General features: G+C 44.9%; 2 protein-coding genes across 3 annotated transcripts in view; one reads left to right on the top strand and one right to left on the bottom strand.

The window, feature by feature from the left end:
* si:dkeyp-68b7.12 (rho GTPase-activating protein 30) overlaps positions 1-3649 on the bottom strand; it is a 15273-nt gene extending 11624 nt beyond the window's left edge. The window contains exons 1-4 of the mRNA XM_056410464.1: positions 2940-3649; positions 2300-2402; positions 2073-2217; positions 1489-1571 (exon numbers count right to left, since the gene is read on the bottom strand). Coding sequence (XP_056266439.1) covers positions 1489-1571; positions 2073-2217; positions 2300-2402; positions 2940-3027 — 419 coding nt within the window. The 5' untranslated portion in view covers positions 3028-3649. The remainder of the gene's footprint in view (positions 1-1488; positions 1572-2072; positions 2218-2299; positions 2403-2939) is intronic.
* A 1692-nt stretch (positions 3650-5341) lies between these two features.
* On the top strand, positions 5342-8139 carry si:ch211-155e24.3 (uncharacterized protein LOC100150696 homolog). Of its 2 annotated transcripts, XM_056410623.1 has the most exons (5): positions 5342-5363; positions 5458-5694; positions 5789-5865; positions 6831-6897; positions 6992-8139. In XM_056410623.1, exons 2-5 carry the CDS (start codon positions 5481-5483, stop codon positions 7855-7857), a joined length of 1224 nt encoding a protein of 407 aa, XP_056266598.1. In that variant the 5' UTR covers positions 5342-5363; positions 5458-5480; the 3' UTR covers positions 7858-8139. The 2 variants fall into 2 exon arrangements, with proteins under 2 accessions (XP_056266598.1, XP_056266597.1); XM_056410622.1 differs by lacking the exon at positions 5342-5363 and having other exon boundaries at positions 5386-5694.
* The last annotated feature ends 5394 nt before the right edge of the window (positions 8140-13533 follow it).

Below are 13533 nucleotides of genomic sequence, written 5' to 3' on the forward strand. Positions count from 1 at the left end.
CCAGAGGAAACCAACCAACTAAGTAAAGTTCAAGCATGTCTTAAAGACATAAAAACATGGATGACCTGCAACTTCTTGATGTTAAACTCAGACAAAACCGAAGTAATTTTAATCGGCTCTGAGCACCTCAGAGATCAATTATCTGGTGATGTGGATTCTGTAGACGGCATTGCCCTGGCATCCAACACCACTGTAAAGAATCTTGGCGTTATCTTTGATCGGGACTTGTCCTTTAACTCCCACGTAAAGCAAATCTCAAGGACTGCATTCTTTCATCAACGTAATATTTCAAAAATCAGGCACATCTTGTCTCAAAAAGATGCCGAAAAATTGGTTCACGCGTTCGTTACTTGAGACTGGATTACTGCAACTCCTTATTATCAGGCTGCTCTAATAAATCTCTTAGGTCCCTCAGTTGCTCCAGAATGCTGCAGCTCGTGTTCTCACTAAAACTAAGAAAAGAGATCACATCACTCCTGCACTAGCTGCTCTGCACTGGCTCCCAGTAAATTCAAGAATCACTTTTAAATTCTTCTCTTAACGTACAAAGCCTTGATTGGTGATGCACCATCATATCTTAAGGAGCTTGTAGTACCATATTGCCCCACTAGAGAGCTACGCTCACTAAATGCGGGACTACTTGTAGTTCCTAGAGTCTTAAAAAGTAGAATGGGAGCCAGAGCCTTTAGTTACCAAGCTCCTCTTTTATGGAACCAGCTTCCACCTTCAGTCCGGGAGGCAGACACAGTCACCTCGTTTAAGAGTAGACTTAAGACCTTCCTCTTTGACAGAGCTTATAGTTAGGGCTGAATCAGGTTCACCTGGTCCAGCCCCTTGATATGCTGCTATAGGCTTATAGCTGCCGGGGGACGTTTAGGATGCACTGAGCACCTCTCTCCTCTCCTCTCTCCTTAGGGATGAATTTTCATCTCTCAATCACACGTTACTAACTCTGCTTTCTCCCCGGAGTCCTTGTGACTTCACGTCTCATGGGGTCATCGGACCCTATGAGACGGCATAGATCCTATCTGCTGATGGATCATCGAGGTCTGGGTCGTGGAATTCCTGCTACCGACTACGCCACTGTCCTGTTGAGACTCCGCCCACTGTTGAGACTCCGCCCACTCCTCCTCTCTACCGCCATCTGCCTGATGGATGGTGGAGGTCTCCATCGTGGAATATGCCTACTATGAACTATTCATACACTCTGTCACATTCATTGAATGTATTTAAACTCTAAATCTGTCCTTCTGGTCACATGACATCTATTGTTCTGTCCATCCTGGAGAGGGATCCTCCTCTGTTGCTCTCCTGAAGGTTTCTTCCCTTTTTTTCCCCCTGAAGGGTTATTTGGGAGTTTTTCCTGGTCCGATGTGAGGTCAAAGGTCAGGGATGTCTATGTGTACAGATTGTAAAGCACTCCGAGACAAATTTGTAATTTGTGAAATTGGGCTATACAAATAAACTGCATTGGGGGGGGGGGCGTACCTGTGGTGGGGGGGCGGCAGCTCCTTCAGCACATCTCTGATCTTCACCAGCCGCTCCTCCTCCAGCTGGAGGGCCACCGCCTCCTGGAGGAGAGACTCAGATCAATAAAGACCCTCTACCACTAAGGTGATATTTATATATATATATATATATATATATAAATATATAAATATTAATATATATATATATATTTTTTAATCCATGTATATTATTATTTATATAAATATATATATATGTATATTGATATTTAGATATATATATTAATATATATATATATATATATATATATTTTCTTGTATATTATTATTTATATAAGTATATATATTAATATATAAATATATACATTCATTTAAATATATATAATTAATGTATAATATATTTATATATGAATATATATACGTAATTTAATGAAGAGCAGGGGAGTTTCTCTTAATTTTTATTATTCTCTTAATTAATTATTAAAATATGTTTTTGTATATATAAATATATATATTATTTATGTATATATATAATTATTTATATCTATAAATATATATCAATTTCTATATTTTATATTTATACAAATATAATGAACTGTTACTCACGGCGAACTTGTCGTACAGCTGGTACGTGAGCAGCGGGTTGGGCAGCTCTCTGAAATAAGCTTTACACAGAGAGCTGACGCAGTGGATGTCCTGCAGGTACAGGTCCTTGTTCAGGTCCGGACCCCCGTCGCTCTCAAACTCCCCCCTGTTGACACACACACACACACAGGCTCACTTTACACCTGCACTGTAACGCTCGGTGGACTCCGCGGTGGGGGGGGGCTCACCGGAGCCTCTGTGTGTTGGACGAGACCCCCGACAGCCGGTAGATGCCGTCCACCACGCCGTGCCTCTCCACAAACTCACTGCAGCTCTGCAGGACCTGAGGAACTGGAGAAGTCGGAGGGAGAGGATCAACACCACGCTCACGGTGCTAGAACTGATCCTGGATCAGATCAGTACCACTGGGGCCCCGGGCCCTGACCCAGGAGGGGGTCCTACCCGCGGGCCCCGTCTCTTGGCTTGACCCTGGTCGAGGTCGGGGTGGAGGCTATTTACACGAAGCAAATGAAGCGACGCAACAGTAGACGTGTGTGTGTGCGGCGCACTGTGGAGATGCAAAGGTCAAAGGTCAAGTGACCCGTCGGGCCGGAGAGGTCAACGGGGCGTTGAGTCTCCACACAGAAATAACTGAGAATGTAAGCAGCACAGAGTCCTTTCTATGTTTAGCCTGTGTGTGTGTGTGTGTGTGAGTGTGTGAGTGAGTGTGTGTGTGTGTGAGTGAGTGAGTGTGTGAGTGAGTGAGTGAGTGAGTGTGTGTGTGTGTGAGTATGTGTGTGTGTGTGTGTGAGTGTGTGTGTGAGTGAGTGAGTGAGTGTGTGTGTGTGTGTGTGTGTGTGTGAGTGTGTGTGTTACCGGTCCACTCACTCTCCTGAGAGGAGGCGTTCAGGTGCTCCATCAGATCACACCCGAACACCTTCTCCTTGTTCCCGATCTTCCTCCGGACCCTCCTCATCGCTCCCGTTTAACTCGGTCCCTGTGGCTCCCTGTGTCCTTGTCTCCTTGTGTCCTTGTCTCCTTGCCTTTGTGGCTCCTTGGCTCCTTGTCTCCTTGTCTCTGTGGCTCCTTGGCCCCGTGGCTCCTTGGCTCCTTGCCTTCGTGGCTCCTTGTCTCCTTGTCTCCTTGTCTCCTTGGCTTCGTGGCTTCTCGTGGCCGCTGCACATGTCACGGATCCCCTCGGTTCCTCCGGCCTCGGCGCCCGTCGCCGCCTCAGACCTCGAGCGTCTCGGACAGGTTGTCGGTTCACATCCCAAAACCTGAGAAGCGCGACCGGCCGACAGTAGCTTCACGTCGAGGAGGAACGGTCGAACACAAACCAGCGTCCGCAGGCGAGCGCCTCTCCACTTCCCCGACGACCTCGAATGAGCGCCGCGCCGCGAGGCCACGCCCGAGCCGCCGCACTTCTGCTATTCGGTGAAGAGAGACACGGAACGCTTTCAAATCACACGCGGAGGAGAAGAAAAGGTCTCTGGGTGCCTGGCGGACCCTCCAGACCCTCCAGAACCTCCAGAACCTCCAGAACCTCCAGACCCTCCAGGCTCAGCTCGTCGCGGCCTCCTTTTTTCTGTCACTGCAGCGGAAGTGGAGCTCTCTCTCTCTCTCTCTCTCTCTCTCTCTCTCTCTCAGACATTCAAACTCTCCCCCCTCCGCTTCCATCTTCCCATCCTCCCATCTCCCCGACACCTGCCTCCCCCTCTCTCTTCCCTCTCTCTCCCCAAGTCAAGGTCCACTTCTGCTCAAACCTCCCGAGGACAGCAGTGAGGCGCTCTGAGCTTCTGCAGCGACACGGTGACGCAACCAACCGCCACACTTCCCCCATCCACTTCCTGCGTGTCGCTCTCCTTCTCTGGCGCTCTGGTTTCTCTCTCTGCCGGCGAGGCCCTCGGCGGCCTCCCTGTGGGGAAACGAGTGGATCAGCTCCCGCTGGGCGGCCGCGTCGGACCCAGAGCCTCAGGTCACGAGAACGACGACCCCGAGAGAAATCAAGAAATATAAATATGATGACAACAAATTAGTGCAGATTCAGTTTCAATTCAATTCAGTGTATTGTAGAGCCCATTTGCACAAATTACAATCTTGCCTCAGAGTGCTTTACAATCTGTACATATAGACATCCCTGACCTTTGACCTTTGACCTCACATGGGATCAGGAACAACTCCCAAACAACCCTTCAGGTGAAAGAAAAGGAAGAAACCTGTGTTAAATAACATTTCTTTTTACAATCAAACACTTGAAATGATGAAGGCATTGCAAATGACACGGTAGTACAACAGGTAAACCATACTTTGGTGTTTCATTTTTAACTCTTTACTTCAGATGTAATTAAACATCTTTTCTTTTTTTTCTTTACATAATGTTCGCAGATGCGTTGTGTAAGTAAGAGAGAGTCTGAGTTACATTCCACAGGAAGAATTAAACTTGGGTGTCAGGGTATTGTGCAACATCGTGTGGAATCGCATGCTGATAGTGTAACGCATGATGCTGTAGTTCTTGGTGTGGGACTCTGTGGCTGTAACCGTCTCCTGGGCCTGGAGGTCATGAATCTGACCCCCATATTACATGTTTAGAAAATGGTCTCAAATGGCGTTATTAAATGGTTAATACATTATTTATTAAGTATACAGGCATTCTAACCATTAATAACAGCAACATTTCAATTGGCCAGGTTGTAGTGTTCATATATTGTTTTATATCTGTCTAATAATGCAGATTTAAATGTTGGTTATCCGTTAAAACATTAACATTTGGAGCTTAATATAAGCTTTTTAATGAATTACACTTCTTCCTGCAGCTCCTAAAAACATGAACGAATACATTTTTATACTTAGAAACTATTTTAATGTTTCAGATCAATAAAATAAAAGAGATATGAGCAACTTCCACAACTTTACTGGGGTGAACTCTGGACTTAGGCCGCGGGAAGAGCGCGCGCGCGTGTATCTGAGTGTTTACGGTTAATACAGGAAGTGACGCAGGCCGGTAACCTCGTTGTGTCTTCCGGTACGTCCCGAAGCGGCGGGAGTGACGTTAAACTAACTAAGCCCCCTTTTAAACATTTAAATCATAATACGAAAACACATTTCACAACTTGTGTTAATTAAAAGTATTTTTAGTAAAAAAATAAATATATATTTATTATTATTTATGTGACGAAAGAAGGAGAATGGGGTGACACCGCCCGGGCTAACTGCGCGGGGATTATAAACGAGCGACCCTTCTCCTTCCCAACCGTCACCGGAAGCAACCAGAACTCCTCCGACCAGCCATTTGTGTACATGCACCTCTGAATAGTGAGCGGAATACAGGCTTATATACACACACACACACACATATATATATATATATATATATATATATATTTATACATATTCGTGTGCTTTGAAGGAGAAGCGGACGTCGCCGCCGACATGGAGACCAGCGGCTTCCAGAGCCAGCTGCTGTCCGTCATGGAGGTCCTGGCCAAGGCGGCCGTGGCGGAGATCCACCGCAGCGTGGACGACAGCTGCGCCGTGCTGCGGCTGGAGGTGAGCCGCAGCCGGCGGGACATCGACCTGCTCAAGCGGAAGTGCGACGGCATGGAGGCGGAGCTGAGGAGGACGCGGAGGAGAGCCCGGAGGAAAGGTGAGCACCCCCCCCCCCCCCCAGGTGTGTCACGGTGTTCACACGGAGCTCCCGCTCATGTTGTTGTTGTTGTTGTTGTTGTCGTTGTCCTCAGGGTTCTGCCCCCCTGGAGTCACGGTGCTGAACAAAGAGAGCTCGTGTTGGGCCGCCGAGGCTCTCCAGCCCCAGCAGGTCGGACGATACTATTTATTTAATAACTATTACATGTGGAACATAATATGTGTTTTAATATAATTTGTTTTAATATAATGTGTTTTAATATAATTTATTTTAATATAATGTGTTTTAATATAATTTATTTTAATATAATGTGTTTTAATATAATTTATTTTAATATAATGTGTTTTAATATAATTTGTTTTAATATCAGCGTGAATGGGCCTTTTTAACTTTACTGTGGTGTGTGTGTGTGTGTGTATATTAATGTGTGTGTGTGTGTGTATTAATGTGTGTGTGTGTATATTAATGTGTGTATTAATGTGTGTGTGTGTATTAATGTGTGTGTGTATTAATGTGTGTGTATTAATGTGTGTGTGTATATTAATGTGTGTGTGTATTAATGTGTGTGTGTGTATTAATGTGTGTGTATTAATGTGTGTGTGTGTGTATATTAATGTGTGTATATTAATGTGTGTGTGTGTATATTAATGTGTGTGTGTATTAATGTGTGTATTAATGTGTGTGTATATATAATGTGTATATATATGTATATATGTATATATATATGTATTAATATGTGTATATATATATATATATGTATTAATGTGTGTGTATTATTAATATGTGTATTAATATGTATATATATGTGTATATGTATATAATGTGTGTGTATATATATATATATGTGTATATATATATGTGTATGTATATATATAATATGTGTATATAATATGTATATTAATAATGTGTGTGTGTATATAATATGTGTGTGTATATATAATGTGTGTATATATTAATGTATGTGTATATATATATATATGTATGTGTGTGTATTAATGTGTGTGTGTGTGTATTAATGTGTGTATTAATGTGTGTGTGTGTGTGTATATTAATGTGTGTGTATTAATGTATGTGTAGTAATGTGTGTGTGTGTGTATATTAATGTGTGTGTGTGTATTAATGTGTGTGTGTTGCAGGTGGATCCGGATCACGAAGCCGAGCTCTTCCTGATCAAAGAGGAGTTTGCGGACGAGGAGAAGAGGCGTGAGTCCACCACAGCGTCATGTTCTCTCTGAGATGAAGATGACCTTCATCATTTATCTGTGTGCTTCTTCCTCTTCCTCTTCTTGTCCTTCAGTCTCCGGAGCCGAGCAGTCGCCGTGTTTCAACGGCTTCGCGGAGCGCTACCTCTCCCCCGGGGTCGGCCCGGCGTTCCTGCCGGACGGCTACGCCGAGGACGAGGCGGAGCTCGGCGTGAAGGAGGAGGAGGAAGAGGAGGAGGAAGAGGAAGAGCTCGACGAGGAAGAGCCCGACGAGAACGCCGCCCCCCTCTTCGATTCCACGGAGGCCCTAAGCCCTAACCCTAACCCTAACCCGAGCTTCCCGCGCGGCGAGCGCCGGTCCGAGCCGCCGCCCTCCGGGTTCCCGCCTCAGAGCGGCCCTCGGCCGGAGGACGCCGCCGCGCCTCAAGCGCACGCGGTCGGCCGATCGCACGCGGCGAGCGCGGCGGCGGCGCGAGCGCGGCGGCGAGCCAGAGCGCTGCTGGGCTGCAGGAGGCCGCCGCCGGACGACGGACACGGAGCGCCGTCCAACATCAACGCCGCGGATCAGGCTCCGCCTCCTCAGCCCACGCAGCTTCACTACAGAGACCCGAACGAGGAGAACCCGGCGGCCGCCTCGTCTTTCTTGGTGCGCGGCGGCGTCTTCGGCCTGGCGAGGAGGATGCGGACGCCGTGGCGCTCCGGCGTGGGCGAGAAGCGCTTCAACTGCACGTTCTGCGACAAAGGCTTCGCCCGCTTCAGCCAGCTCAGGGAGCACCTGCGCAGCCACACGGGGGAGAAGCCCTTCAGCTGCCTGCAGTGCGGCCGCAGCTTCACCAAGCAGTGCAACCTCATCCGGCACGCCGTGGTGCACAGCGGCGAGAAGCCCTACGCCTGCGCGCTGTGCGGGAAGTGCTTCACGCAGCGCTCCAGCCTCAAGTCGCACCAGAAGACGGCGCACTGAGAGAGAAGAAGACTTTCTAGACCTCAAATGTTTTGTTCGTTTTCAACATTTCTTTTTCCTTTTTTTAACGGTTACATGTCGTTCTATTTAATGCTCTATTTAGTTTTAAAAAGAGAGAGACTGGAATCTTCATACTGTGTCATTTAGCTCGTGGTTGCGAGTTCAACTCCACGCATATGTACGCTGCTGGTGAGTGTTCAGTGTGTCCTTTAAATGTGTATCTTCCTGTTTCTGAACTGCTTCATGTGAGTTAAACCAACTGCTTTTCTTTGGTCGAAATAACACTGCATATTTTTATTTCTAAAACATTTCTCGTGTATGAATATCTTTTGAAAAGCACAAACAGTCACCTTATGTTGTAATATATATTATATATAGTTAATAGTGATTTGTATTTATATATTATATATAATTATATTTCTATAATTGTTATTACATCTTATTAATATAATAATTATATAATGTTATATATAACTAATAATTATATAGAATTATTAATTATCTAGAATTATATTTCTATAATTTGTATTACACATTACTTATATAATTATTATATAATGTAATATATAACTAATAATTATATAGAATTAATATTCAGGCCTGGAGATAAACAATTTTAAATTCCATGATTTTGCCAGGTTTTTCATGACCGTGTATATATACAGGACTGTCTCAGAAAATTAGAATATTGTGATGAAGTTCTTTATTTTCTGTAATGCAATTAAAAAAACAAAAATGTCATGCATTCTGGATTCATTACAAATCAACTGAAATATTGCAAGCCTTTTATTCTGATTTATTGCTGATTATGGCTTACAGCTTAAGAAAACTCAAATATCCTATCTCTAAATATTAGAATATCATGAAAAAGTATACTAGTAGGGTATTAAACAAATCACTTGAATTGTCTAATTAACTCGAAACACCTGCAAGGGTTTCCTGAGCCTTGACAAACACTCAGCTGTTATAAATCTTTTTTTACTTGGTCTGAGGAAATATTAAAATTTTATGAGATAGGATTTTAGAGTTTTCTTAAGCTGTAAGCCATAATCAGCAATATTAAAAGAATAAAAGGCTTGCAATATTTCAGTTGATTTGTAATGAATCCAGAATGCATTACATTTTTGTTTTTTTAATTGCATTACAGAAAATAAAGAACTTTATCACAATATTCTAATTTTCTGAGACAGTCCTGTATATATATATATAAATTACATTTATATAAATTAATTATATAGAATTATTAATTATCTAGAATTATATTTCTATAATTTGTATTACACATTACTTATATAATTATTATATAATGTAATATATAACTAATAATTATATAGAATTAATATATATAAATTACATTTATATAAATTGTGTAGAATTATTATATAATGTAATATATATTTGTGAATTTTATCTAATATATATAATTTTATTATAATAGATTATTTATATTACTATCATATAATATATATACATATAATTGTATTATTATACATTATTTATATAAATTACTAATAATTATAATACATATATTATATTACATTATATAATATACATTACATTATTTGTATAAACGATATATAAATATTATATAATGTAATATATATTATATATTTTACATTTATATAAACGATATATAATTATATTACAATGTAATCTATATTATATTATATTATTTAATAATTATATTACATTATAGAAGAATTATATATTACCTTATTTGTATAAACGATGTATGATTATTATATAATTTAATATATAATATATATGTTGTGATATACAGGGATGCAGACAAAGAAATATGAAGGATACACTAATCTAGTTATTGAGCAAAATGGAGGGAGTTGAACCTGCAGCGTGGGATCAATAAAGACATTGATGGATTTCTACCATGTAAAAAAAATAATCTACATTTTTGTCATCAGGTATATTATTGTTGTTTTCACAATAAAATAAAAACTGAACACAAGTATTGAAATACAAAATAAGAGGAACTACGTGTCAACTTTAAACATTTCTTTAAAATATATTTTATATTCTACAACTTTATTTTAATTTTTTAAGGATATAACTTCTTTTTTTAATCGCTGAGGAAACTTCAAGAGAAGCTAAAAAACGACGTAAAAAAAACACGTAAATATGACAGATCCTTTGTGCTGTAAAACGACGTCATGAAGGTTCATCGTCCGGCTGGAGGGACGAATATCAATCTAATGACGTTTAGAGACTCAGTGGTTAGGAAAGGAGGAAAGGAGACAAGGTCACATGGAGGAGACGAAAGTTATGAGATGTTTGGGGGAAATAAATGAAATAATGACAAGAAAATATATTTTTGACATCTACAAGTTGTACCATCTTTTCAGGGAGATGTGGCAGCACCCCCTGTGGCCACGTGTGGTAACTACAGCACCCCCTGTGGCCACGTGTGGTAACTACAGCACCCCCTGTGGCCACATGTAGTAACTACAGCACCCCCTGTGGTCACGTGTAGTAACTACAGCAGCCCCTGTGGCCACGTGTGGTAACTACAGCACCCCCTGTGGCCACGTGTGGTAACTACAGCACCCCCTGTGGCCACGTGTAGTAACTACAGCACCCCCTGTGGCAGGGCTCCAGACTAACTTTTTTAACTAGGAGCACAGTGGCCCCTAACTTAAAATTTTAGGGGCGCAAGCAGAAAATTTAGGGGCGCACACTATAAATCGACTTGCAAAGTTTTCCCATCATTTTAACTGTATTACTGATAAATAATTTGACTATCAGAATCAGAATCAGAATCAGAAACAGGTTTATTGCCAAAGAATGAATGTTTTCACAAACAGACGAGGAATTATTGTTGGTGGAAGGTGCAACATTTGGACATGACAAACAACAATCAACGCAAGGAGGGAGGAGGAGTGGGAGGAAGAGGGAGGAGGAAGAGGAAGGAGCGGGAAGAAGGAGGAGAGAGGAAGGTGGAAGAAGAGGTGGTAGTCCTGGGGGTGACAGTCAGTCAGTCCCGGGGACCGATGATGAGCCCGACCGCGGGAAAAAGCTATTGGTGTGGCGGGAGGTCGTGGTCATGATGGACGCAGCCTCCTCCCGAGGGAGGGACTCGAACAGGAGTGTCCAGGGTGGGAGGGGTCGGCGACAATCTTTCTGGCCCGCTTCAGTGACCTGGAAGTGAACAGGACCTGGAGGGAAGGCAGATTGCAGCCGATAACCCTCTCGGCCGGCGGATGATGCTCTGCAGCCTGCGCTTGTCTTTGGCTGTGGCTGCAGGGTGCCAGGCGGTGATGGAGGAGCAGATGATGGACTCAACGATGGCCGTGTAGAACTGTACCATCATCTTCCCTGGCAGGTTGAATTTCCTCAGCTGCCTCAGGAAGAACATCCTCTGCTGGGCCTTCTTGGAGATTGAGCCGATGTTCAGCTCCCACTTGAGGTCCTGGGAGATGATGGAGCCCAGGAAGCGGTAGGACTCCACAGCGTCGAGTCACACAGGATGAGAGGCGGGTGGGGCTGCATTCCTCCTGAAATCCACAACCATCTCCACTGTCTTCAGGCGTTGAGCTCAGGTTGTTCTGGCTGCACCAGGTCACCAGGTGGTCAGTCTCCCACCTGTAGGCGGTCTCGTCCCGCCAGAGATGAGTCAATGAGGGTGGTGTCATCCATGAACTTTAGGAGCTTGACGGACTGGTGACTGGAGGTGCAGCTGTTTGTGTACAGGGAGAACAGCAGAGGAGAGAACACAGCCTTGGGGGGAACCTGGTGGTCCGGGAGCCTGAGACGTGTTTCCCCAGCCTCACGTGCTGCTTCCTGTCGGTCAGGAAGTCTGTGATCCACCTGCAGGTGGAGTCGGGCACGTGCAGCTGGGAGAGCTTGTCCTGCAGCAGGGACGGGATGATGGAATTGAAGGCAGAGCTGAAGTCCACAAACAGGATCCTGGCGTAGGTTCCTCGGGAGTCCAGATGCTGGAGGATGTAGTGAAGGGCCATGTTGACTGCATCGTCTGCAGACCTGTTGGCTCTGTAGGCGAACTGCAGGGGGTCCAGGAGTGGGTCGGTGATGGTCTTGAGGTGTGACAGGACCAAGCGTTCAAAGGACTTCATGACCACAGAGGTCAGGCGACGGGCCTGTAGTATTTGAGTTCTGTGATCTTGGTTTTTTTGGGGAGGGGGATGATGGTGGAGGCCTTGACGCAGGCTGGGACGTGGCATGTCTCCAGGGAGGTGTTGAAGATGTCGGTGAACACGGAGACAGCTGGTCAGCACAGTGCTTCAGGGTGGAGGGAGGCAGTCCGGGCCCGCTGCTGCGGGGTTCTGCTTTTGAACAGCCTGTTGACAGCTCTCTCCAGGATGACGAGAGGCGTCGCTGAGTTGATGGAGGGTGCTCAGAGGTGTGAGCCCCTGATGGGCTGGGGAGGGTGGGCTGATGGTCTGTGGCTTGTTGGTGGGGCTGTGGGGATTGTCTCAGGACTGCTCCATTGTCTTTCAAAGCGGCAGTAGAACTCATTTAGCTCATCTGCCAGAAGCACATTGTTCATGGAGTGGGGTGATTTGGGCTTGTAGTTGGTGATCTGCCTGAGCCCTCTCCAGACAGAAGCAGAGTCGTTTGCTGAGAGCTGCTGTTGCAGTTTCTCAGAGTACAGTCGTTTAGCATCTCTCACCGCCTTGCTAAACCTGTATTTGGACTCTGTGTACAGGTCCTTGTCCCCACTCCTGAATGCCTGGTCCTTCTGCAGTCTTAGCTTCCTGAGCTCCGCTGTGAACCAGGGTTTGTCGTTGTTATAACTCACCCTGGAGCTGGATGGAATACAGCTGTCCTCACAGAAGCTGATGTAGGAAGTTACAGCCTCTGTGTACTCATCCAGGCTGTTGGTAGCAGTCCTGAAGACATCCCAGTCAGTACAGTCAAAGCACGCCCGTAGATCCTCCAGAGCCTCACTGGTCCACTTCTTGAACTTCCTCACCACAGGTTTGCAGAGCTTTAGTCTCTGCCTGTATGAGGAATCAGATGAACCATGACGTGGTCAGAGTTTCCCAGTGCAGCTCGAGGGGCGTGATAGGCCCTGCTGATTGTTGTGTAGCAGTGGTCCAGAATGCTCTTCTCTCTGGTAGGGCATTTAATTAACTGTCTATATTTAGGAGTTCGTGGCTGAGGTTTCCTTTGTTAAAATCCCAGTACAATAACTAAAGAGTCCGGAAGGTCCGCTCCACACGCCGTATCTGTTCAGCGAGTGTCTGTTGTGCCTCGTTCACGTTCCCCTCGCGGCATGTAAACTCCGCCAGGATGAATGAAGCGAACTCACGTGGGGAGTAGAAGGGTTTGCAGTGGATGATAAAGATTCCAGGTCCGGCGAACAGTGCTGTAGAATCACCGTTACGTCGTTGCACCAGCCGTTGTTGAGGTAAAGCAGATTCCTCCACCCTTTTTTTACGGAGAGCTCCGTGGCGGTCCGCTCGGAACAGCTGGAAGCCAGCGAGCTGGAGCGCAGAGTCTGGTATCGAGCCACTAAGCCATGATTCCGTGAAACACAGAACGGAGGATGAGGAGAAGTCTCTGTCTCTCCCCACCAGCAGCTGGAGTTCGTCCAGTTTGTTGCACAGTGAGCGGACGTTGGAGAGAAATATGCCCGGCAGCGCTGTACGAGATCCCCGTTTCCGTAGCCGTACGAGCGCTCCCGAACGTTTCCCTCTC

This window comes from Pseudoliparis swirei, unplaced genomic scaffold, assembly GCF_029220125.1.
Source record: "Pseudoliparis swirei isolate HS2019 ecotype Mariana Trench unplaced genomic scaffold, NWPU_hadal_v1 hadal_25, whole genome shotgun sequence".
NCBI lineage: Eukaryota > Metazoa > Chordata > Actinopteri > Perciformes > Liparidae > Pseudoliparis > Pseudoliparis swirei.

Bases quoted from the DNA above. Each gene is read 5' to 3' on its own strand.
- si:ch211-155e24.3 (XM_056410623.1), top strand. From the start codon at position 5,481: ATGGAGACCAGCGGCTTCCAGAGCCAGCTGCTGTCCGTCATGGAGGTC. The intron at 5,695-5,788 runs GTGAGCACCCCC...CGTTGTCCTCAG, and splicing joins GAGGAGAGCCCGGAGGAAAG to GGTTCTGCCCCCCTGGAGTC. The intron at 6,898-6,991 runs GTGAGTCCACCA...CTTGTCCTTCAG, and splicing joins TGCGGACGAGGAGAAGAGGC to TCTCCGGAGCCGAGCAGTCG.